A 21,413-nucleotide genomic window follows, 5' to 3' on the forward strand; every position below is an offset into this window, starting at 1 on the left:
ATGTAGCCGTTGCCATGATTCGAGTAGCGTACCAGAGCCTTGCCAGGGTCATAACGTGCGAGTAGATTGTCGTCGTCTGGAAAATGAGCATGGCGATGACGAGTGCGGGTGCCGATGTGACGATTTCCGCTGCTGGCAGAATCACTGTTGTAGGCGTATGCTCGTGTAGTAGAGCGGTGTCGCGCGCATCGGGTTCCAGTGCCTCTATGCCAGTCGTCGCATGTGCACAGCGGCATGTTGGGTCGACTTGTTATGTGGAAGGCTAGGTCAGAAAGGAGGTGATTTCGGGCAGCGAAACTATATCACTATACAGCCTTTTGAAAAATTTACAAACCACCAGGCTGCATATGCGAGTGGTCTTGATGGCGTGCAGGTTCACCGGATGAGACGGGCCCAATCGCAGTCGGGACGGCAGAGAAGAGCCAATGGATGAGAAGAAAAAAATGCATATCGACAGTGAGACAGTAGAGATAGACGGTCTTCTCACCGGTTTGCGAAGAGATGAGATCAGGCAACGTGGCTGCTGATTTTGTAGTCCAGCCTTGCGCGATGTCGAGATATGGCTAATGTGTTAGCGGTAAAAAGCTTCAAGGACTATAGACAGCAGCAGCGTAGTTGTATGAGTAACAGAAGCAGAATTAAAAACCTCGGACATTGGGAACCAGTCTAAGCTATGATTAGACGATGTCGTCTTTTGTTGATGGTGGACTGTGTTGTTTCCCTGAGAGGAGCGATGTTAATTCCTGGGATGTCGTACATGCCCTAGTTCTGCCCGATTGCGATCTTCTCCACAGAGATGATAAACAGAAACTGTCGTTGGAGCATGAAGTTGCGGTGCTCTCCTACCTAGGTAGCAACCTTGGGAGATTGTAGAGGAAGGTGTAGGCACGTGCCCAGGCGACGAGCAAGTGAGCGTGGCGCTAGCGGGGAAGTTCTTGGCGCTCTACGAATTTCAAGATATGGAGCTCTAGCTACGCGACCAACTTTGGCAACTCCGCGCAAAACACTGAACGATACCCGGGCTCGCAGCGAATCTCTTAAACCGCTTTCTCAACATAATACACACCACAGACTACCGCCAACATGAGGTTAACAACAGACCTCATCAACAATTCCCTGTCCTTCATCAACTGTCTCACGGAGCGTGAACTCGATCTGCGAGGTGCGTTGAAAAGAGCAGATGCTACACTTGAGAGCTGAGTTGATATCAATATCGTATAATCTAGGTCACAAGATTTCCGCGATTGAGAACATGGGAGCAGCGCGAGTGAGTTGCATCATTGCTCCGAACATAAACCGCCATATTGACAAGGTGACAGGACAACGACGCCATAGATCTCACCGACAACGACATCGCACAGCTCGGCAACTTCCCGCTCCAACCCCGTCTCCGAACGCTCTTCCTCGCGCAAAACCGCATCTCCAACATCCAACCCAACCTTTCGTCGAGCATACCGAACCTGCGCACACTAGTCCTTACCAAGAACAGAATCGCAGAGCTGGCCGACTTGGATCCGCTGGCGGGTTTCAAGCACCTGGTGTACCTGTCATTGATGGGAAACCCAGTCACAAGCAAAGAGGTATGTGTCTGACCTTGCTGAGCCATGAACGTTTGAGCCTAATGGTGCAAGCAAACTTGAGCCTGGGGATCGGAAACGGTGCAGGGTGAGCCACTCGTTGCGATTTGGCCGGCTCAGGATCGCATGATGGAGGCTATTATGCGCAGCATGCTAACATCACATAGAACTACCGGTATTGGGTCATCTGGCGCTGTCCGACTGTGCGCTTCCTAGATTTCAGCAAGGTGCGGGATATTGAGCGAAAGAAGGCCAAGGAACTGTTCGGAACTGTCGAGGAACCTACAGAACTTGCAAACCAGGTGTGTATCACGACCGTCTCCAAGTTTTATCTGACTGACTCTCCCAGATCTCGAGCAACAAGTCCAAGGGCTTTGTCGTCCCCTCGTACGCGAACGGTGCCGATTCGGGCAAAGAGCGCATCTACACCGACGAAGAGAAGAAGCGCATGCGCGCTGCCATCCTCAACGCAAGCAGCTTGGCCGAGATGGCGAGGCTGGAGAAAGACTTTGCGGAAGGTCGGATACCAGCACATATCCTCGAAGGAGGAGAACCCATGGAGACATAGACGCTGTGTTGTCCGGAAATCTTGATGAGGATTAAAACGCACGCACGGTATGGGTAGCACATATCACGACTGTGCAAAGCGCTGCGCGTGCACGAGCAAGAGGCAGCACGCAAGCACAGTATCGCACGGGAGGATTCTGCACGCACTGCATGAGGCTTCGAAGGAACGCGCCAACGTGCAATGGTTATAGGGAAGGCCTGGTGATACCACAATAGTGATCAGAGCATGGCACCGAAGCGCTTGAGTCGGAAGTAGATTGATCTGTAAGAATTGAAACAGACTGCTTTGCGCCAGAAGGCGTTTCCCACCCATGGTATCGTAGTAATATACTCAGAACGCCGTGATGCCGTGTACCATCGTATCTCGAGCCTACATTGTCCTGCCGTCCAGACGAGACATGTCCTGACAACTTTCTTGTTACCACCCTCTTCCCCTGCCACCGCGTCCCCCTCTGCCCCCACCGCCTTGATGACCCTGCTGGAAACCTCCGCCTTGCTGACCTCCAGGCCCACCGGGGAAGCCACCCATGCCCTGACCTGCCATCTGCATAAAGGACGCAAAGTCCATCTGACTGGGATCCATGCCTTGCTGCATCATCTCTTGCATCATCATCTGCATTTGCTGTTCGTTCATGCCTCCAGGTCCCATAGCACCGCCGCCGCCACCGCCACCGCCACCTCCTCCTCCTGGGCCTGTCGGCGGCGCACCACCTGGCCCCCCATTGCCCTGCGGACCACCGCCCATGCCAGGCATTCCGGGCATACCAGGCATCGGCGCACCGCCCATCATGGCCTGCATTTGTGCCATGTCGTTCTTCTGACCCTGCAGCGTGTTGGCCATACTGACTTGTCTTTGGCGATACAACTCCCACGTGAATTCGTCGAAGCCGTAGTTGAAGTAGTCTGACTGGTCTTCACCGGGTCGACGCCAGATCTTCTGCTCTTCCGCTAAATCGGCATCGATGTCTACGCTGAGAATCTCTTTGCCTTGTGGAGGGTAGACGGGGTTCCCGTTGACATCGATAGTTGAGGTGCGTTGCGCGGGGAAGGCGGTGCCCGAGAGGGCTGAGGCGGACAGTTGAGGGACAGTGCCGCCGGTTGTGGGAACGGTCTTTGGGGGTACTTGTTGCGAGGGCGTGGTCGAAGAGGTGGGTGGTGCTTCGATCTTTATGGCTTTGGATTCTTGGGGTGCTTGCGCGCTGGACCGGCGTGTCAGTAGCTGTAGTGATGGCAAGAATCTGAGGCTCGGAGCTCAATAGAAGCTTACGCTGTGGGTTTGGCGGGTGCTGGCGCCTTCTCGATGATGATGTCGATGTCCTACAGCTTCGTTAGAACTGGCGCGAGCTCTTTGTGGGCTTTTTGTGCGGCATACCGAGTCGCTGTCTTCTTCATCGCCCGACTCTTCGTCCATTGGCTCATCACCACTGGAGTTGTCCTCCTCTTTCTTTGCATCGTTGGTCTGTTGCGCGGCTGTCTCGTCGCCATAGAGATCGTCGTCGGATTCGTCTGCCATGGTGTCGTTCTTTCCGGTCCACCAGCTAAATGGCGCGCCCGTAGTAAGTGAGCCCTCCCAAGGGATTACTGTGTATCCAACTCCTTCTAGTGCCTGCACAATTGCTCGCGCTCGCGCAAGCCTCTGTTTCGTCTTTTTGCGGGTGTTTGGGTTGCCACGAAATTCGCGTGTGGGATCCGCTTGCTATACGGCTTTTGTAGTGACGAAGCCTCTGGTAGTGAACGTGAGCTTCTTTGAGTTGCTGGTTGAGGGAATGATTAGCCGAGTAGACTGCACGCGTTTGGGCCTGTGCTGTTGCTGGCGCGCCGCCAAACAGACGCAGGCATTGTCCTTCACATACCGACCCATCTTCTGCACTGTCAACCACGCGCATTTCCACGCGTCGTGTTCTTCAACGCTCGCTATAACCTCCTCAAGTCTCTCAGCTTGAGAAAGTGGAGCTACGCCGCGACTTTGCACCTGCGAAGCCATCGTGAACGATCGCAAACAGACGACGAGTTAGACGCAGAATAACGAAGGAGACGGGAACAAAATGGCGGGCTTTGGGCGATCAAACTCGCTGAGTATCAATACTGGCGGTGGTGGTGGTCTCTTGTACGTCTTCCCACATTCTGTACCAAGCGCTCTCTTGGGTAGCAGCCTCTGCTACTACCATTCCGAGTGCATGCGATGCAGCCCACACAGCAACTACGACTGCTCGATGCATTAGACTGACGATACCAGTGGCAACAATGCAAACCAAGGCCAGCAGGCCAGCCAGCCCCAGAGCAGCGGCGGGCTCTTTGGGTCTGCCCAACAACCGCAACAAGCACAGTCGGGCTCGCTCTTCGGCGGTCAGGCTCAGCCTCAGACTTCGCAGCCTACAAGTGGAGGCCTGTTTGGCAACCTGAACAAGCCTGCGACAACGGCGCCTACGAGCGGAGGCCTCTTCGGCGGCGCATTAGGCGGAACCGCACAGGGCCAGCCCCAAAGCACACCCCAATCCGGTGGCCTCTTCGGCGGCGCTCAGTCAAAGCCATCACTGTTGTAAGTGCCCATGGCTGCTCGCGGTGACACAAGCTAACTGAAAGTCCTAGCGCCTCGTCCACACAGCAGACAACAACACCCTCCTTGTTCGGGAACAACGCCTCCACCCAGCAAAATCAAACATCGGCCCCTTCGCTCTTCGGTTCGACTCAACAGCAAGCTCAGCCCCAGCAGCAGAATACTTTGTTCGGTGGCAGCATGAACACACAGAACAGGTCGAATACGCTCGGTGGCTCTACTCTGGGAGGAAATCAGATGAATTCAAGCGCACAGCCCGTTCAGATGACCCTCGACTCGATACGAGGAACCACGCGTTTCAACGACCTGCACCCCGAACTGCAAAACATCATCCAGCAGTTCGACGAGGGCATCCAGCGCAAGGTCAACTTCTGTAGTCAGATTCGCGAGGCCCTCCCTGGCAGCGAGAAAGAGATTGACACCATCGCGCCTGACGTGGCCTACATCGAGACGTTCCTTTCCACCGTTGAAGTCGGCCTGGACAACGATTCCGCCAACATTGCGCACCTGAAAAGTCTCGTTAAGAAGGATGCCGACGACGCGACCCTCAGCTTCCGTGCCATTGAGAACCAGCGACTACCGGCGCAGTTCCACTACCGCAACAACGCCAACCTCACAGCGTCAAGCGCAAAGACTCCTGCGGCCAGTGCTCTGGACGATGACGATCCGACCAAGCCTGTCGACCTCATGGGTTACTTCAACCGCCGCACCGATGAGCTCGGCCGTACTCTAGACGTTTACCAGCGCCAGATTCGCGAGATCGAGACCCACCTGCGAACGATGGAGGCCGGCACCGTGGAGAAGGCTCAGCAATTGACCGGCAGTCGAAGCGCACCACGCGATCAGCGTCGTGAGCTGGTCGAAGCGCTCAAAGCCATTGAGGGTGCCATTCTCGACTCGGCGAAGAAGGTGGGACAGGTCAGGGACGAAGTAACGAAGCAGACGTTGGGAAATGTCGGTGCCGCCCTGCTCTAAAGCGCATCAAGGAACAATAATCTGTCCTCGGAGTTTGTAGCATTGAGATTTTGGGAAGGTCGCTTTGTTAAACATGGCTCAGGCGCAACGATTTCCTGGACGGCATCCTACACATGTACATATTTGGACGAACTTGCAAAAGCACTAGATACCCCCGAATTCTGGGTCTTCCTCCCTATGTGATTGTTTATTCCATATCCCGAGCCTTTCTGAATGTCTTGGTGACCCTACACTGTGATTGCTCATACTATAGTAACGCGGAATTCCATCGCGAAGCGCTTTGTCACGCCAAACGTTAGTCAAGCTTTTCAATGCTGAGTAAAGTCCACTCTTGGAACACGCGCCCCACCAGATCGGGACCAGAGGAAGCTATGACGTCTCCACCATCGTCCAGCTGCTTGCTTTCAATGACAGCTATATAGCCGCAACGCATCTCTGGAAGTTTATATCGCTATTCTATGTTCTCACGCGCTTTGCGACTCAGCACAATTACAAAGTGTTCTGCAATCTCAATAAGATATACTCGGTCATTCTCCACTACTTCAAGTCGCGCAGCCATGGACAAAGCACCACAACAAGATGGCAAGGATGGAAAGGGATCTATCCTTGACTGGGTAAGTGATACTGAAGTTGTTAGCCAGCTTTACAGTCAAATTCAGTGGATGTTGGGTTTTGCACCAGCATACTGACTACAGAATAAGGTCAAACCCGGTGACAAGAGCGGCGAGTTCAAGCGCCAAACATCCGTCTTCAGAAACTGGATCCAGAACAAGCCCGATGCCGAATTCCCACCCGAGAAAGGTCGCTACCATCTCTATGTCTCCCATGCCTGTCCCTGGGCGCACCGCACACTCATCGTGCGCCACCTAAAGGGCCTCGAGGACATCATCTCCTACAACAGCGTCCACTGGCACATGGCGGAGAAGGGCTGGCGGTTCGCAGCTTCCGATGAGAAAGTCTCTGGTAACACCACACCGGATCCGCTTCATGAAGGATACACGCATCTACGCGACATCTACTTTGAGCAGAACCCAGACTACGAAGGTCGCTTCACGGTGCCGACGCTGTACGACAAGAAGACCAACAAGATTGTCAGCAATGAGAGTGCGGAGATCATAAGGATGCTTTACACCGAATTCGACGATCTCGTCGAGGAGAAGTACAGGAAGGTGGATTTATTCCCCAAGGACTTCCAGAAGGACATCGAGGCCATGAACGACTGGGTGTACAACGATGTGAACAACGGTGTTTACAAGTCGGGATTCGCTACGTAGGTTACTCTGAATCACTCACATGATGTTGAGCAGGATTGACTAACGAGACCGCAGCACTGAGGAGGCATACACAAAGGCCGTGACGCAGCTTTTCAAGTCTCTTGATCGGTTGGAAGAGTCCATGGCCCAGTCTTCCACGCCATATCTACTGTCAAGCCCGCACGTAACGGAAGCCGATGTCCGCCTTTTCACCACGATCATCCGCTTCGATCCTGTGTACGTTCAGCACTTCAAGTGCAATATCCGCGATATCAGATCGGGATACCCGCACCTTCACAAGTGGATGCGCCATCTGTACTGGGTACGTTATCCCCTTTTTCAATGATCGTTATGGACTTCTGCTAACACGAATGGAACAGGACTACCCCGCTTTCAAAGAAACCACAGACTTTGAGCACATCAAGAAGCATTACACCAAGAGCCATGGCCAAATCAACAAGTTCCAGATTACGCCTATTGGGCCTTTGCCGGATATTTTCGAGAAGGACGACGAAGTGCCCAGTGTCAAGGCCGCGAAGAAGTAGTTTACGTAGTTGACATGTAATGATATTCTTCCTCTGAAGATCATGTATCTACTGTTTCAGAGCTAGTACCATGCTCGCCGCAGCCAGAGCACCCATCAGGCCTACAGCCAGTATGACAGCAGCGAATGGCATGAGCGGCGGACGCATGCTCTTCGACTTCATATTTTTGACTTCCGTCTCTAGTCGTTCAGCCAGCTTCTCTTTCGAGAATTCAGCGATGACTCTTTCCCTACCCCACTTGCCCATCTCTCTGAGCCGTTCTTCGCCCTCGCCATCTTCGAGCGCAATGCGCATGACTTCGGTCCAGTCCTGCACTTTGGTGACGTCTCGCAGCCACCCCGTCTGCCCGCTTATAACTGTCTCGGTAGGCCCGCCCTCGTTGGCAGCTAGGACCGGTGTGCCTACTAGCATTGCTTCGAGTGGTACGATGCCGAAGTGTTCATGTAGTGGGGTGTATACGAGGAGGCGCGAGGTAGATAGTAGCGTGGCCTTGAAGGCATTCGGGACGGAATGGAGGAAGAGAACCGAGATGTCGTCGGGCATGGCCTGGGCGGTGATGACAGTCTTAGCAGTCGCGTGCTTCAGCTTGAGAGAGTCTGCGAGTTCACATAGCTCGGTGTATGTAGAGACGTTCTCGGCCACCCTGGGGTCATATCCACCTGCAATTACAAGCCGCGCATCCTCGCGTTCTTTTGGCGACAACCCCGCAAATGCTCTGATGGCAAGCGCTACATCCTTCTTCTTCTCGAAACGGTTGATGCTGAGGAGCACCTTCTTGTTCTTCCACAGCGGGGTAACCTCCTCGACCGACCCGCCTGCGTTGATGTCTACGCAGGGATATACAACGCCCGGCTCACGATGTTTCAGGGTGGGGAAAGCCTCGCTAAAGATGCTCTTGGTGAAGTTGCTGTTGACGACAATGGTGTCGCTGCACCCTGTACTCCAGCTCTCCAGCCAGTCAAAGGGTCCACGGTACAACGTCTTTAGTAGGCCACCCTTCTTCGCAAGTAGCTTGTCGGGGAAGTGGCAGTAGAAGATGACGCGCGGGCGTGGTTGGAGGAATCGCAGGAGCGGGATGCCGGCGCTGAGCTGGTCGACGAAGAACGAGGAAGGCGCGAGCTTGGGGAGCTCTTCGGTAAACAGGGCGATCTGGAGTATCAAGTGCACCTGGCGCAGGATGGCGCAGAGGATGGCGAAGCGGCCGAAGAAGGCGGCGGGGACGAGGGAGTTGCCGCGCACGCGCACGTCGAGGGTTCCTTTGGATCGCGTCAGGTCTCAGCTGCGAGGCCAGGCAGAAGCGATGCGTGGTTCCGGGGTGCTGAGTAGAGGCTTACCATCGCGCGCCTCATCGAAGCAGTGGGCCGGGTCGCAGTGCGATGTGAAGATGGTCACCTTGTGCCCGCGGTTCTGCAGGCCAACCGCGGCATCGATGACCAAGCGCTCCGCCCCGCCGATGCCCAGGTCGGGGTGGAAGAAGACGACATGCTCTTTCGTGTCCGCCATGCAGGTCGTGTGTTCGCAGAGAGACGACAATTACGTGTTGCCAGGCGCGGCATGGGACCGAGTGGGCTGCGGGACACCTTTCCGCTTTGGGATTAGTGCCGAGGCGAGCGCGACAGGTGAAAGATGACCTGGGATGCTGCACCTGACGCGCCCGACGTACATCTCGACAATACCCAGGTGCGTGTTCGGTTTCGTCTGACACAACATCATCTAGCAGTGAATACAGCTTCAACAGCTGCGGCGTGAGATCTGCATCGCCCCTTCCAACATGTTCGTCGCGGCGCCTTGATATAGCTCCACACCCTGGCACCACAACCACGCTCGCACATCAACCACCATCATGGGTCAGGGCTTCTCCCTCACTACGCTTTCGGCTGGCTCGGCCAACATCGACGTGCCCGAGCTGGCTGATCTGCAATATGAGAAATCACTCGGAGCGGCGCGTTTTATGAAAGCCGTGCGCGCCCGCCACAAGGACGGTCTTGTTGTAGCCCGAGTGGTGATGAAGCCTTACGCTCAGTTCGACTTCCAAGAACACGTCAAACGGCTACTCCGTGAGTTTAACAAAGTCACTATTCTCCACACGTAGGACTGACTGACTGTTCCAAGATGAACGCAAAGTGCTCGCTGATGTGCCCAACGCCGTTGCATACCACCGCGTGATCGAGACGGCAGCTTGCGGTTATCTCGTGCGCCAGTATATTCACAGTTCTTTGTACGATCGTTTGAGGTATAATCTGACACTTCACTACCTACACCAATACACTAACGTCTTACAGCACACGTCCATTCTTGGAAGAGATTGAGAAGAAATGGCTTTCTTTTCAGCTCCTTTGCGCCGTGCGAGACTGCCACGCGCGGAACATCTATCATGGTGACATCAAGACCGAAAACGTTCTTGTCACGTCCTGGAACTGGCTGTATCTTGCAGACTTCTCATCATCATACAAGCCAGCACATCTACCCGAAGACAACCCTGCCGACTTCTCCTTCTACTTCGACCTTTCCGGTCGCCGCACTTGCTACCTTGCACCGGAGAGATTCCTAGCTGCTGGACAGCAACCCGAAGGCGAGGGCGATGTCAACTGGGCCATGGATGTTTTCAGTGTCGGCTGCGTCATCGCTGAACTATTCCTGGAAGCCCCCATCTTCTCTCTCAGTCAACTGTTCAAGTACCGACAAGGCGAATACAATCCCGAGCATTCTCATCTCAGCAAGATCCAGGATAGCAGCATACGCGAGTTGATATTACACATGATACAAGTGGATCCCAATTCTCGGATGACTGCCGAAGACTACCTGACACATTGGAAAGGCAAGGTGTTCCCGACTTACTTTTACGGCTTTCTACAACAGTATATGTACTCCATTACCGACCCATCGTCAGGGCGCAAGCCAGTAACCACCGGATCAGAACACCTTGGCGAGCCTGATGAGCGCATAGACCAGATATATAGCGACTACGACAAGATTTCTCACTTGTTGTCCAACGAGGAAGGAAAGGAACTCATCAAACCCGAATTCACCCCTCCAAGACCGCATGCCAAGCTCTTCCCGCTCTTCGTCAACATACCAAATTATCAGCACCAAGCCTCTCCCGCGCGGAGTCTGGCTATCGATGACGGTAATTTGGTTTTTCTAACCATCGTCGTATCTTGTCTGCGAGGAACAGCTAGATCCTCCGCTCGTGTCCGAGGCCTGGAGTTGCTCCTGGCATTCTCCGAACGCTTAACGGATGAAGCAAAGCTGGACCGTGTGATTCCCTACGTCGCTCAATTGCTAGTCGACAAGTCTGAACAGGTCAAGATTGCTGCGTTGCGCACCTTGACACAGATACTCGCCATGGTTCAGGTTGTATCTCCTATCAACGCCTACATCTTCCCGGAATATGTCTTACCCCGTCTAGAGGCATACCTCCCTGACTCTTCTACCAACGTTGGTCCCCTTGTTCGAATGCAGTATGCGTTTTGTATCGGTACTCTAGCAACCACTGCAGCTAGGTATCTGGATATGATCCAGGCTCTGCGCGCAGAGGGGTCGTTACCCAATGCAGATCCCGAAACCGAAGACGACATGTCTTCATCCGCCCACCGGAACCAGTTCGATTCGGATCGTCGCATCCTTGTGGAAGCCTTTGAGAAACACACGAAAGCCCTTCTTACCGATGGCGATGCCTCTGTCCGTCGAGCCATGCTACGTTCTGTCTCTGACTTGTGTGTTTTTTTTGGAAGCCCACGGGCCAACGACGTCGTTCTTAGTCATCTTAACACGTACCTGAACGACCCAGATTGGATGCTCAAGTGTGCCTTCTTTGAAGGTATCGTCGGCGTTGCCGTTTTTGTTGGCGGTGCTAGCTTGGAAGGTTACATTCTACCGCTCATGGTTCAGGCCCTAACAGATCCGGAAGAGTTTGTGGTGGAAAAGACCATTAGAGCGCTTTCATCTATGGCAGAGCTTGGTCTATTTCAGCGGTCCAAGACATGGGAACTGGTGGATATACTTGCACGCCTCACAATGCATCCTAACTTATGGATTCGAGAGGCAGCCGCACAGTTTATCTCAGCTGCTTCCCGATATCTTTCGGTCGCCGATACGCACAGCATTCTGGTCAATCTCATTCGACCTTACCTTAAAGTCATACCCTCTGAGTTCTCTGAAGTACGGATTTTGGAGTCGTTAAAGCCACCCATGTCACGGTTGCTTTTAGATATGACCTCGAACTGGGCGCTGCAGGCTCAGAAGGGTCAATTTTGGGTTGCAGCCAGGCAGCAGCAGACCTTCACCTTTGGGTCATCAGAGGATAGCTTACCTACAATCTCTGGGCGCGAACTAGACCAAAAGATACTACAGCGGCTACCAAAAAACGAAGAGGACGACCTATGGTTACGAAAACTCCGCAACGCCGGTATGACAGCAGAAGACGATTTCAAGCTTGTTGCTCTACGGGAGTTCATTTGGAGAGTGAGCAATCGCCGACGCTCTGATGGTCTCGCCGCTCCGACCACCAAGTTCAACAGCGTTGTCGTACTGAATGACCTTGGTATTAAGGCTCAGACAGTGCTCTTTGATGAAGACGTCCGTCAGGTCATGGAACAAACTAGGAAACCCAGCGCTCCAGAGGAGCACATTCAACCTCGAACGATCAAGGACGCTCTGCTGGATGCATCAACTACGGAGGCTAATGGGCTAGCCGAGCATTTTGAAAGTCAAGCTGGGCGACTGATACGCGAAGAGAGGGGTATCACGATCCCATTGCGATCGAAAATGTCTTCTTCCAACGAGGTACATTCCAACATTGGCTCACCACCTTCCGAGACAGACATGCGGAGAAGGTCATTGCAGATCACGCGGCCATCTCTTTCTCCATCCAATTCCGTCGGCTCAACAGATTTATCCAGCAGCCTTCGCCATCGTAGTAGTGCTTTGGGACTGCTCGGCAAAGGAGAAAACAAAGCCTTGGCTGAGATTGGTACCACATCTGCCAACGCGTTCGGGAAGGTCGACGGTACTCATGTTCGAGACTCCTCTCGATCGCGACCTCCCAACTCCCCTCTCGCTACAGAACGGTACGACCGTAGTCCAATGAGAGTTCGATTCAGGAATGCACATAACTATACAGGTAACGATCCGGCGATTCTCAAGCTATTAGACTCCATGCTTCTTGAGCGCTTCCCTACGGATGAGATCGAGTTTGGCCCTCGCATACAATCTCCAATTAGGCGGCAGCCCATCAGGTACAAAGACGCTCATCAGTCGCCAGCCGGCATACCGTGGAGACCGGAAGGCACTTTGGTGGCGAGCTTTGGCGAGCATACTGCTGCAGTGACGCGCATCTTGGTCTCGCCTGACCAAGCTTTCTTCATCAGTGGGTCAGACGACGGGACTGTGAAGATTTGGGATACGTCACGTCTCGAGCGCAACATTACCCGGAGATCACGACAGACTTACAGACTGGGTGAGGATGTCAAGGTCACGAGTCTGGTTTTTGTGGAACAGACTTACTCGTTTGTCGCAACGGGTGATGATGGTAGTGTACATGTGGTCCGCGTGGACTACATCCAGAGTCATGATGGAAGTGCCAAGTTCGGGCGTCCTCGACTTCTTCGCGAATATCAACTTCCTAAGGGCGACTGTGCAGTGTGGTCGGAACACTACAATGGAGACAACAGATCGGTCCTTTTGTTAGCTACTGATACCTCAAAGGTCATTGCGCTGGATCTCAGGACAATGGAGCTGCTGTACACGCTTAACAATCCTTTGGACCACGGCACCCCTACGTGCTTCTGCGTTGATAAGAGAGCGCATTGGCTGCTGCTAGGAACTTCACATGGCGTCCTCGATCTCTGGGATCTTCGGTTCAAGCTTCGCCTCAAGGCTTGGGTATTCCACGGTGCTTCGCCGATACACCGCCTCCGTCAGGTCTTCTTCCCCAAGTTGAAGAAGACCCGATTGTATATCAGCGGTGGCAGCGATCAGGGTGAGGTCACTGTGTGGGACTTCGAGAAGCACATCTGCAAAGAAGTCTATCGTACGGGACTGTGCAAAGATACTGGAACCAAGAGCACCACCCTCATCGACCTGGACGAGGAGAAAGCTGGTGGTATGCTTGGCCGCTTTTCAACCAGCGTCGAACCGACGGCTAGCTCGACGGCGGACCGCGGCATTCGAGCACTAGCCATATGCACACAGGCAACGGACGAGAAAGGCGAGTCGAAACACACATTTCTTCTCACAGCAGGGCCCGACTGGAAAGTCCGCTACTGGGACACCAATCGGCCAGAATCATCGACAGTGGTGAGTGGCCTAGAGCCCGATGAAGGTAAACCAGCATATACCGCATCGCAGCCGAGTCCAGATACCATCGTCATTACGGAGAGATTACAGCAGCCGGCCGGTCAAGTGGGTAATGCTAGGGACAGCCGGGCAAGTACCTCAGCAAAGAAACCACCGGCCAAATCGTCAAGGTCAGGTGCCATCGCGTTGCAGCAACAGTACTTGCTCAAGGGTCATGTTGATCGTATAATGGACGTGGCCTTGATTGAGCAGCCTTATGGCATGGTGATTTCAGCTGACCGATCGGGCGTCATCAACCTATTTATGTAGAGCCTTCAACCCCTAAACACAACAGTACGAAATGGCACCACCAAGTTGACAATCTGAGTTGTGTCTAAAAGTGATATAGACCTCGCGAGTTAGTTATGCAAAGTATTGCTTCCGAAGTTGGGTGTGGTGACGCGTTAGTGCACAAGCCTCGGTTTCGCCTCCACCCAGACAGTATCGCCGATCCTTCCCTTTCAACACTGGGGAAGTCTTGCAAAGTATTTCCCCAACATTACTTCGCCATGGGTATGCGAAGCGTACTTCGCGATCGCCGTACTCCGATGCATCCTGGTATCTTATCCCGACACGCGCATACCTCCTTCCCAACGCGTCCTAGCCAGCTGTGAGGCGTTCCGCGTATCTTTATCAACACCGAATCAGAGCGCGCGCCCAACTCAGGTGAGAATTCGACACGATATCGGAGATTCCGCGCTCATGGATTCGGTTCCTGTTCCTGCAGCGACTATCATTAGGGTGCCCAGATGCTTGCCAGATGCGGTACATTTTCTGGGTTTGCGGCGTAACCGGATTTTGGTACCGGCTCAATCGGATTAGGTCTGTGAGGGTGTATATAAGCTGTGGTTTCTTAATAGTTGATGAGACGCTAGGAGGCTTGTTACGCTGCTTCTACGTCCTTCATAACCTGCACATCAATTCTACAGCCAATCGTCGACATGCGCTTTTCTCTGAATGCCGCCCTTGCGGTAGCACTGGGCCTTGCCTCATCTTCGGATGCGCTCAAGATTCTCATGGGCAATGATGATGGATTTGGCAGTGGAAATTTGAGGGAACTATACAAGTTGCTGGTGGATGCCGGCCATGAGGGTAAAGATCTCAATATTCTTTGGCAAGGAGTACTCAAGGCTAATGCATCATCCAGTGCTCGTGGTCGCGCCCGCGCAGCAACAGTCCGGCAAGGGCAGCACCGTCATCTGGGCAGAGTCAGCAAACCTCACAATTGCGTCCCAGTACGACATTATCCCTGCAGGCGCACCTGCAGTCGGCAGAGATCCAAATGACGAGAACATCTGGTACTACGACGGCACACCTGCGGCGTGTACCTTCGTGGCGCTCGACTACGTGCTTCCGCGTTACTACCCCGACTGGCATCAGACAGCCGATCTCTTCGTTGCCGGACCGAACTACGGCACAAACCTCGGTCCCTTCGTGATGCTCCTGAGTGGCACCGCAGGCTCAACTTTCGCTGCTGTATCGCGATCTATACCCGGGATCGCCACCAGCGCAAGTAACAAGGCGGTGCCTTACTTCAACGTAACAAGCGCCTCGGACCCCGCCGCATTGGCTGCCAAGGTCTCCTTCGAGGTAGTGAACGAGTTCATCAAGAACACACCAGAAGGACAGAAAGTGCTGCCTCTGGGTTATGGTGTCAACGTCAACATTCCCGATCTTGTCAACAGCACCATGCCCCCAGTGGTCAAGACCAGGCTCACAGGCGAGGCCAACACAGACGTGGCAGTCTACAACGAGACAAGCGGCCTCTTCACGTGGGATAACGTCGACCCCTTGGCTGCTGGAATCAATGCCGCGTACAATGGCGATACAAGCCTGCCGGGCGAGACTTGGGTTGTGGCTGGCGGCGGTGTTAGTGTCAGTGTGTTCACCATGGACTTCTCAGCGCCGAGCATTGAGTACACAGAGGCGGTTTATAGCAAGGCTGAGAGCCTGTTCAGTGCTGGTTCAAGTGTAAATGAGACGGGCTACAGCAAGAGGATGATCGAGGAGCGTATGCGCAAGAGGGGAGCGATGCTCAGCGGACGTGACGGCGGAGCATGAAGCTCGCGTCCCTCTGGCCGTTGTTAAGTAATCAATAAATCACTCTGATGGCGGAAGCCATGGAGCTGGGAGCAATGCCCCACACCAACCGTTCCTGCCTCAAACACGGACCACGCTCAAACACCAACATCAGTAATCATCGCTTCTCTGCGCGCCGTTCTTTGCTGTCAAACCGCGGACGCCAAACTCCCTCTGGCAATGTGACAGGTACTGTACATGCTAAGCTTTTGCCAAGCTCATGCGCGGCGGTGCCTCAGTCGCAGGTTCTGACGTCCAAAGGGTTTCACAGCCTCGCCGTTCAGGAACGAACATTTCGCTCAGGCCTGGCAGGGTTGCGCGATCCATCGTTTGGCGACGCGCAACGTTTGTAACTTTCAGGCCGATTTCTCCTACTCGTGGGAAGATTCCACCTGGCGCTGAGTCGATGTGTTTTGGCGGTCGGCGCATAGAGCCCCACGCCCGAGATCGTGTACCAGATGGCGCCTGAGAGAGGCGCTCAGGCGGAACAGCTCGGCATGAACGAAACCTCAGGATCGGAGATGCTGCTTTGGGTGTGTCTGGCCTACAGCTGCGCTTCGTCGAGCGATTGTATAAGAACGCATTGCAAACCCGCCGTCTTAAGTTTCCTACTATCATCAAGCGTTTTCAATCATCTTTAAGTACTTTAAACAATATCCAGCTTGACGCTGTAGATTCACTTCTCATACCCTCTTTCTACTACCGTAACAGCTGCGCTGTACCTACCATCACTTTTACTCTTCTCTCGAATAATCTATACATACATATTCACCATGTACTTCCAATCTTTCGCCATCCTTTCGCTCGCTGCGTTCTCTGTCGCCGCACCTACTTCCAACAAGCGCGCAGTGGTTGCCCGCCAGGCCGGCCCTGTCCTCGCCGACACGACTTACAACGACATCTCGATCTCTGGCGGACAGGCTGGAAACGCGCAGGCAGAAGCTATGGCAGCCTTCTCAGCACTCGACTTGCAGAACCCAGGAAACATCGACCCGGCAGACCTCACCTTCCTTAATGAAGTCAACCAAGTCGCCAACGATGCGGAGAAGGAGGCTTTCAATCCAGCGGTCGAGGCTGCTACTGGCGATGAAGCCGATCAGATCCAGGTATGTGTTCTTTTACACAAACTGCGCTACAAAGCTAATACTATTACAGGCCGGAAAGATCAAGAACAAGGTTTTGAAGCTCATGGCTACTGTTATTAAGCTTCAGGCTCAGCAAGCTCAGGGAGATGACACGGTTGCCGACAAGCTTGCGGAGGAAATGACGAAGCTCCAGAACAACATTGATCAGGATACTGCGGCTGCTGGACAGGTCTCTATTGCTGAGCCGTTCGATGCTACCATCTCTGGCGGGGGTAACTAATGCGGAAGAGAGTATTTGATTGCTGGGCTGTCAGTATCTGGAGCGCTTACCCTCACTCCTTGAAACATTCTTCTGCGCTGCGTCCATAGACCTGGGTAGTTAATTGCTTAGCTATATGCAATTGCAATTGCAATTGCAAGAATTAGATACCTTCCCAACACTTTTGTTGAGTCGCCACACCTTTGAAGAGTTCTCACTCGTCTCTCATGTCTTCTGTTGATTTATTATATTATTCTCAAACGTCCCTAGGCACGGCGACGGTTTGCTCGTTGGTGGCGTGAGTTCTAGAGCATGGCTTGGCGGGCAACACCTGATGGCCGGGACTTGAAGAAATGCCGAACGTGGAGCCTCGGAACGGCGTCGGCTTCGCGTCATGGCATGTTCGTCGACGTTAAATACTCTGGCCTTGTCAACGGCGCACTGCACCTTGATACCCATTGATGTTTGCGTAGCATTTATCCTTCGTCTCGTGATCTTTGCGCATTATCTTTTATTCTTGCGTCATTGGCCATCTGCACACCATGTCGAAGCTGTCGCCGACGCTCAAGTCGCTCATCAACGCCGCGCACTCGCGCCCAGGCCCCGTACCAGCACCACCGAGGATCCAGGCTGTGTACAAACGGATAGAAGAAGAGGCCACAGAGCGCAAACTCGGGCGACCATCATGGCTGGGCATTTCTACGGCCGCAACCATGACGATGAACTCGCCCGAGTCCATGGTCGCCTTATACAACAGCTCGACTGCGTCCAGACCCGAGAGTGAAGGCGTTGCGACAGCGGAGTTCATGCGCGAAATTGGTCTCAAGTGCATAGGCTTCAATGGCGTGAGTAGCCAGTCTTACAAGGGAAACAGCGTCGCGTACTAAGACATCATACAGATCCCACGCACGATCAACATGCTCAACGCCTTCCGCGCCGAACTTCCTTCGTCAATCGCTTCCAAGCTAAACACCAAACCTACGCGCTTTCCCGATCCCTCCAACGTCGAGCACATCAACAACCGCGGCCGCGCTCTTTGGAATGCCATCTACCGCCCATTAGAAACCAAACTCGAACACAAACTCGGCGAGGCACACCCCGATCTGCCCGTCTTCATCATCAACAGCGAATACGGCGGTCTGTTCACCGACCCTCCCCGCAAGGAAGGAGCGACCGTGGGCCGCATAACAACCAGCCTGATTGCCATCACATGCTTAAGGGCACAACAAGGAGTTGGACCACAGGTCCTCAGTCATGTCTTCGGGCTGAGGAAGGCTTGGGAAGACGGCACCTGGAAACAAGAGCCTGAGGCGGGAGAAGAGGAGGGGATCAAATGGCTAGTCAGCGATGAAGGATGCACATGGGTGCTGGAGAAGGTCGATGAGCTTGTTGAAGCTCTCGGCGGTGGACAGGGAAGCACATTTGCGCCTGTCAAGTCCAAGTTATAGGGTTGTGTCGAGTACATTGAGAGATGACGAGATATATTATGGACATGGCCCAGGAGATTAAGCCGTCGCAATGCCCTCGTCTTGGTCGCGTATTAACGAACGAAAGGCCTCAATACATCTCATACACTACCACATCCAAATATCCGTCGCCCGTCCGCGCGACCCGGTCGTTCGACAATACCGAGTTTCTGGTAGAAGTCGACCGGCTAATATCTCCATGCCTTCATAGTTCAGCCGATCCGCGCTTATCTCCAAGTCCTTCCCCGCTAACCATCCCGCAAAGCTTGAATTCAGCCCCACCTTCTCCGACATGTTGGTCTAGCGCATCGTCTCATTCGAAGGCTTACGTCCGAGACCCGAGGGATACTCACGTCACTCCGCAATATTGACGGGCTGGAAACTACAACGTCCCTAGTGAGTTTACCCTAGCTCATACCGGCTGGGTAAATGAGATGTGTGTCGTGATCATTGCGTCGTCATTGATGGGAATGCAGTCGTGATTGTCTGGTTTTGTGTTAGGAGCTTCAATTAGCAGATGATTATGATGTATAAAAGAAGCTGCCTGAAAGGCTTTGATCAGGCGTTTATTGGCTTAGCCATTCGAACATAGCGACGATGGCGACAACATTCCTACTACCACTGCTCTATGCCGGTGGAGCGTGTGCTCAGTATGTTCCCGTGCCGTGGGCATACACACAAAATGAGCCACCCGTTAAGGTCACCGTTGACGCTACGGTTCGACATCAAACGATGATCGGAGGTGGCTGCTCAGGAGCCTTTGGTGTCGCCTGCGATCAAACCGGATCTCGAGGTCTCTCGCCTTCAAACCAACAGCTCGTCAGCGACTATTTATTCAATGAAAATCTTGGAGGTCTTTCTGTTTTGCGCAACCGCGTTGGCTCAAGCCCTACAGACGGCATCCTCGGCAGCTGTCCTACAAGCCCATCCGCACCTGCCAATTACTCAGGCTTGGGAACGAACGATTCCACCGCCGACAGTTGCCAGCTCAAGCTCACACAACAAGCTTTGACAGCTAACCCGGATCTGTTCATCTATGCAGACGCTTGGTCTGCTCCGGGTTGCTTCAAGACCGATGCCACGGACATCAACGGCGGCCTGATCTGCGGCGTGCGCGGAACCAACTGCACGCACGACTGGCGACAAGCATATGCTGACTACCTCGTGGAGTACGTCAGATTGTATGAAGAGAAGGGTATCAATGTCAACCTGATCGGTGCTTACAACGAGCCCGACTTCAATCCCGTTACCTACGCTAGCATGGACTCCGACGGATACCAGGCTGCCGACTTCCTCAAGGTCCTCTATCCCACTGTCAAGAAGTATCGCGAGGACTTGAAGGTGTCCTGCTGCGACGCTACTGGTGCTCGTCAGGAACGTAACCTGCTTTACGAACTGGACCAAGCTGGTGGCGGCAAGATGTACGATGTGGCGACATGGCACAATTATCAAAGCATGCCTGAGCGACCTTTCAATACGCATGGTCAGCCAAACATGGAGACTGAGTGGTCAGACGGTAGCGGTCCTTTCAACACTACCTGGGATACGACGGGCCAGCTGGCAGAGGGTCTACAATGGGCGATCTATATGTAAGTCATAAACGTTGCATTCCCTTTTGACACACCCAACTGACTGTGCAAAAAGGCACCAAGCCTTCGTCTACAGCGACACATCCGGCTACCTCCACTGGTGGTGCGCGCAAGACAACCCCGGAAACACAACCGGCAGCGACGCCATCCTCGTACGTCTCCGAGGTAACACCTTCGAAGTATCCCGCCGCCTCTGGGCCTTTGCCGGCTACTTCCGTTTCGCACGTCCGGGATCTGTTCGTATCGATGCTATCAGTCCTGCTGAGAACCTCAAGGTCACAGCATTTGAGAACACGAATGGTACGCTGGCTATCCCTGTTATCAATGAGGCGCACTATGAAAGACAGGTTGAGGTTAGTGTTAAAGGCTGTAATCTTACGATGGGTGTCGCGAATGCGTATTTGGCGGATAATGATCACAATAACACGATGGTTGGGACGTATGGGGTTAATGGGTCGGTGTTTGTAGCTAGTGTTCCGCCCAGGAGTATGACTACTTTCTTCTTGGAGTAGGATACGATCCTAGATGTCTTAATCTTAGCCTAGTCCAATAATACTGTCCTCCTGCCAAACATGACTGGTCATATCCTACAAAGTTGTGAAAAGATCATTGGCCTGATGTAGCGCCGAAGCAATCGTCTGGAAGGCGGTCAACGTATCATTCGACCGAGCTGTCTTTGAGTGTGCCCCACAAGAGAGCTTGTATGGCGTGTGCGTAGTTTCGTCTACGCCCGTCGTGTGGGCGAGGATGGTGAGTATATCCCATCCCAGCTGTCCCATTTGAGTATCAAGTGGTCCAAAAGCGATCATAAATTCGAACGCGGGAGTGAATCAAGACGGCCGTTCGTTTGCCGTGCTCCGCAAACACTGTAGACGCCTGTCAACGCACCTTTCATCGCTCACCGCGGCACTTCACCGCCGCTAGGCCCTTTCTGTGTATTTGCGACAGATCGTTTGCTCGAACAATTGCTAGTTGCGCGCAAACGCAAAGCTCCATCAGCTTTCCCTTGCTCAGCTCGTCTGTTTTCTGTCTTGTTCTACGCGCTGATCGACTCTGGCGTGCCGCGCAACAGCAAGGAACTACACCATACACGAAAGCTACGATGGGCGACTGTCAAAATACCAA

At 53.5% G+C, this 21,413-nt stretch overlaps 10 protein-coding genes across 10 annotated transcripts; 8 read left to right on the plus strand and 2 right to left on the minus strand.

The window, feature by feature from the left end:
• Positions 1–1,083: 1,083 nt before the first annotated feature.
• J4E88_006873 (uncharacterized protein) lies at positions 1,084–2,145 on the plus strand (the record flags this gene model as incomplete). Its single annotated transcript, XM_049400495.1, has 5 exons — positions 1,084–1,162; positions 1,227–1,267; positions 1,320–1,580; positions 1,745–1,879; positions 1,927–2,145. The coding sequence occupies 5 exons, from the start codon at positions 1,084–1,086 to the stop codon at positions 2,143–2,145; spliced, it is 735 nt and encodes a 244-aa protein (XP_049253443.1).
• A 417-nt stretch (positions 2,146–2,562) lies between these two features.
• On the minus strand, positions 2,563–3,657 carry J4E88_006874 (uncharacterized protein; the record flags this gene model as incomplete). Its single annotated transcript, XM_049400496.1, has 3 exons — positions 2,563–3,343; positions 3,412–3,461; positions 3,517–3,657. 3 exons carry the CDS (start codon positions 3,655–3,657, stop codon positions 2,563–2,565), a joined length of 972 nt encoding a protein of 323 aa, XP_049253444.1.
• A 532-nt stretch (positions 3,658–4,189) lies between these two features.
• Positions 4,190–5,676, plus strand: J4E88_006875 (uncharacterized protein; the record flags this gene model as incomplete). Its single annotated transcript, XM_049400497.1, has 3 exons — positions 4,190–4,251; positions 4,381–4,683; positions 4,734–5,676. The coding sequence occupies 3 exons, from the start codon at positions 4,190–4,192 to the stop codon at positions 5,674–5,676; spliced, it is 1,308 nt and encodes a 435-aa protein (XP_049253445.1).
• A 557-nt stretch (positions 5,677–6,233) lies between these two features.
• On the plus strand, positions 6,234–7,474 carry J4E88_006876 (uncharacterized protein; the record flags this gene model as incomplete). The annotated part of the gene is made up of 4 exons (XM_049400498.1): positions 6,234–6,290; positions 6,372–6,946; positions 7,005–7,251; positions 7,310–7,474. The coding sequence occupies 4 exons, from the start codon at positions 6,234–6,236 to the stop codon at positions 7,472–7,474; spliced, it is 1,044 nt and encodes a 347-aa protein (XP_049253446.1).
• A 48-nt stretch (positions 7,475–7,522) lies between these two features.
• ALG2 (Alpha-1,3-mannosyltransferase-like protein) lies at positions 7,523–8,977 on the minus strand (the record flags this gene model as incomplete). Its single annotated transcript, XM_049400499.1, has 2 exons — positions 7,523–8,730; positions 8,809–8,977. 2 exons carry the CDS (start codon positions 8,975–8,977, stop codon positions 7,523–7,525), a joined length of 1,377 nt encoding a protein of 458 aa, XP_049253447.1.
• Positions 8,978–9,317: 340 nt separating this feature from the next.
• Positions 9,318–14,080, plus strand: J4E88_006878 (uncharacterized protein; the record flags this gene model as incomplete). The annotated part of the gene is made up of 3 exons (XM_049400500.1): positions 9,318–9,531; positions 9,587–9,707; positions 9,757–14,080. The coding sequence occupies 3 exons, from the start codon at positions 9,318–9,320 to the stop codon at positions 14,078–14,080; spliced, it is 4,659 nt and encodes a 1,552-aa protein (XP_049253448.1).
• Positions 14,081–14,751: 671 nt separating this feature from the next.
• Positions 14,752–15,871, plus strand: J4E88_006879 (uncharacterized protein; the record flags this gene model as incomplete). Its single annotated transcript, XM_049400501.1, has 2 exons — positions 14,752–14,902; positions 14,958–15,871. The coding sequence occupies 2 exons, from the start codon at positions 14,752–14,754 to the stop codon at positions 15,869–15,871; spliced, it is 1,065 nt and encodes a 354-aa protein (XP_049253449.1).
• Positions 15,872–16,662: 791 nt separating this feature from the next.
• J4E88_006880 (uncharacterized protein) lies at positions 16,663–17,254 on the plus strand (the record flags this gene model as incomplete). Its single annotated transcript, XM_049400502.1, has 2 exons — positions 16,663–16,995; positions 17,045–17,254. The coding sequence occupies 2 exons, from the start codon at positions 16,663–16,665 to the stop codon at positions 17,252–17,254; spliced, it is 543 nt and encodes a 180-aa protein (XP_049253450.1).
• Positions 17,255–17,775: 521 nt separating this feature from the next.
• On the plus strand, positions 17,776–18,681 carry ALG3 (dolichyl-P-Man:Man(5)GlcNAc(2)-PP-dolichol alpha-1,3-mannosyltransferase; the record flags this gene model as incomplete). The annotated part of the gene is made up of 2 exons (XM_049400503.1): positions 17,776–18,078; positions 18,133–18,681. 2 exons carry the CDS (start codon positions 17,776–17,778, stop codon positions 18,679–18,681), a joined length of 852 nt encoding a protein of 283 aa, XP_049253451.1.
• A 615-nt stretch (positions 18,682–19,296) lies between these two features.
• J4E88_006882 (uncharacterized protein) lies at positions 19,297–20,800 on the plus strand (the record flags this gene model as incomplete). The annotated part of the gene is made up of 2 exons (XM_049400504.1): positions 19,297–20,288; positions 20,344–20,800. The coding sequence occupies 2 exons, from the start codon at positions 19,297–19,299 to the stop codon at positions 20,798–20,800; spliced, it is 1,449 nt and encodes a 482-aa protein (XP_049253452.1).
• Between the last annotated feature and the right edge of the window lie 613 nt (positions 20,801–21,413).

This window comes from Alternaria novae-zelandiae (genome assembly GCF_023758075.1).
Source record: "Alternaria novae-zelandiae strain BMP 2774 chromosome Unknown scaffold_14, whole genome shotgun sequence".
In the NCBI taxonomy this organism is placed as follows: Eukaryota; Fungi; Ascomycota; class Dothideomycetes; order Pleosporales; family Pleosporaceae; genus Alternaria; species Alternaria novae-zelandiae.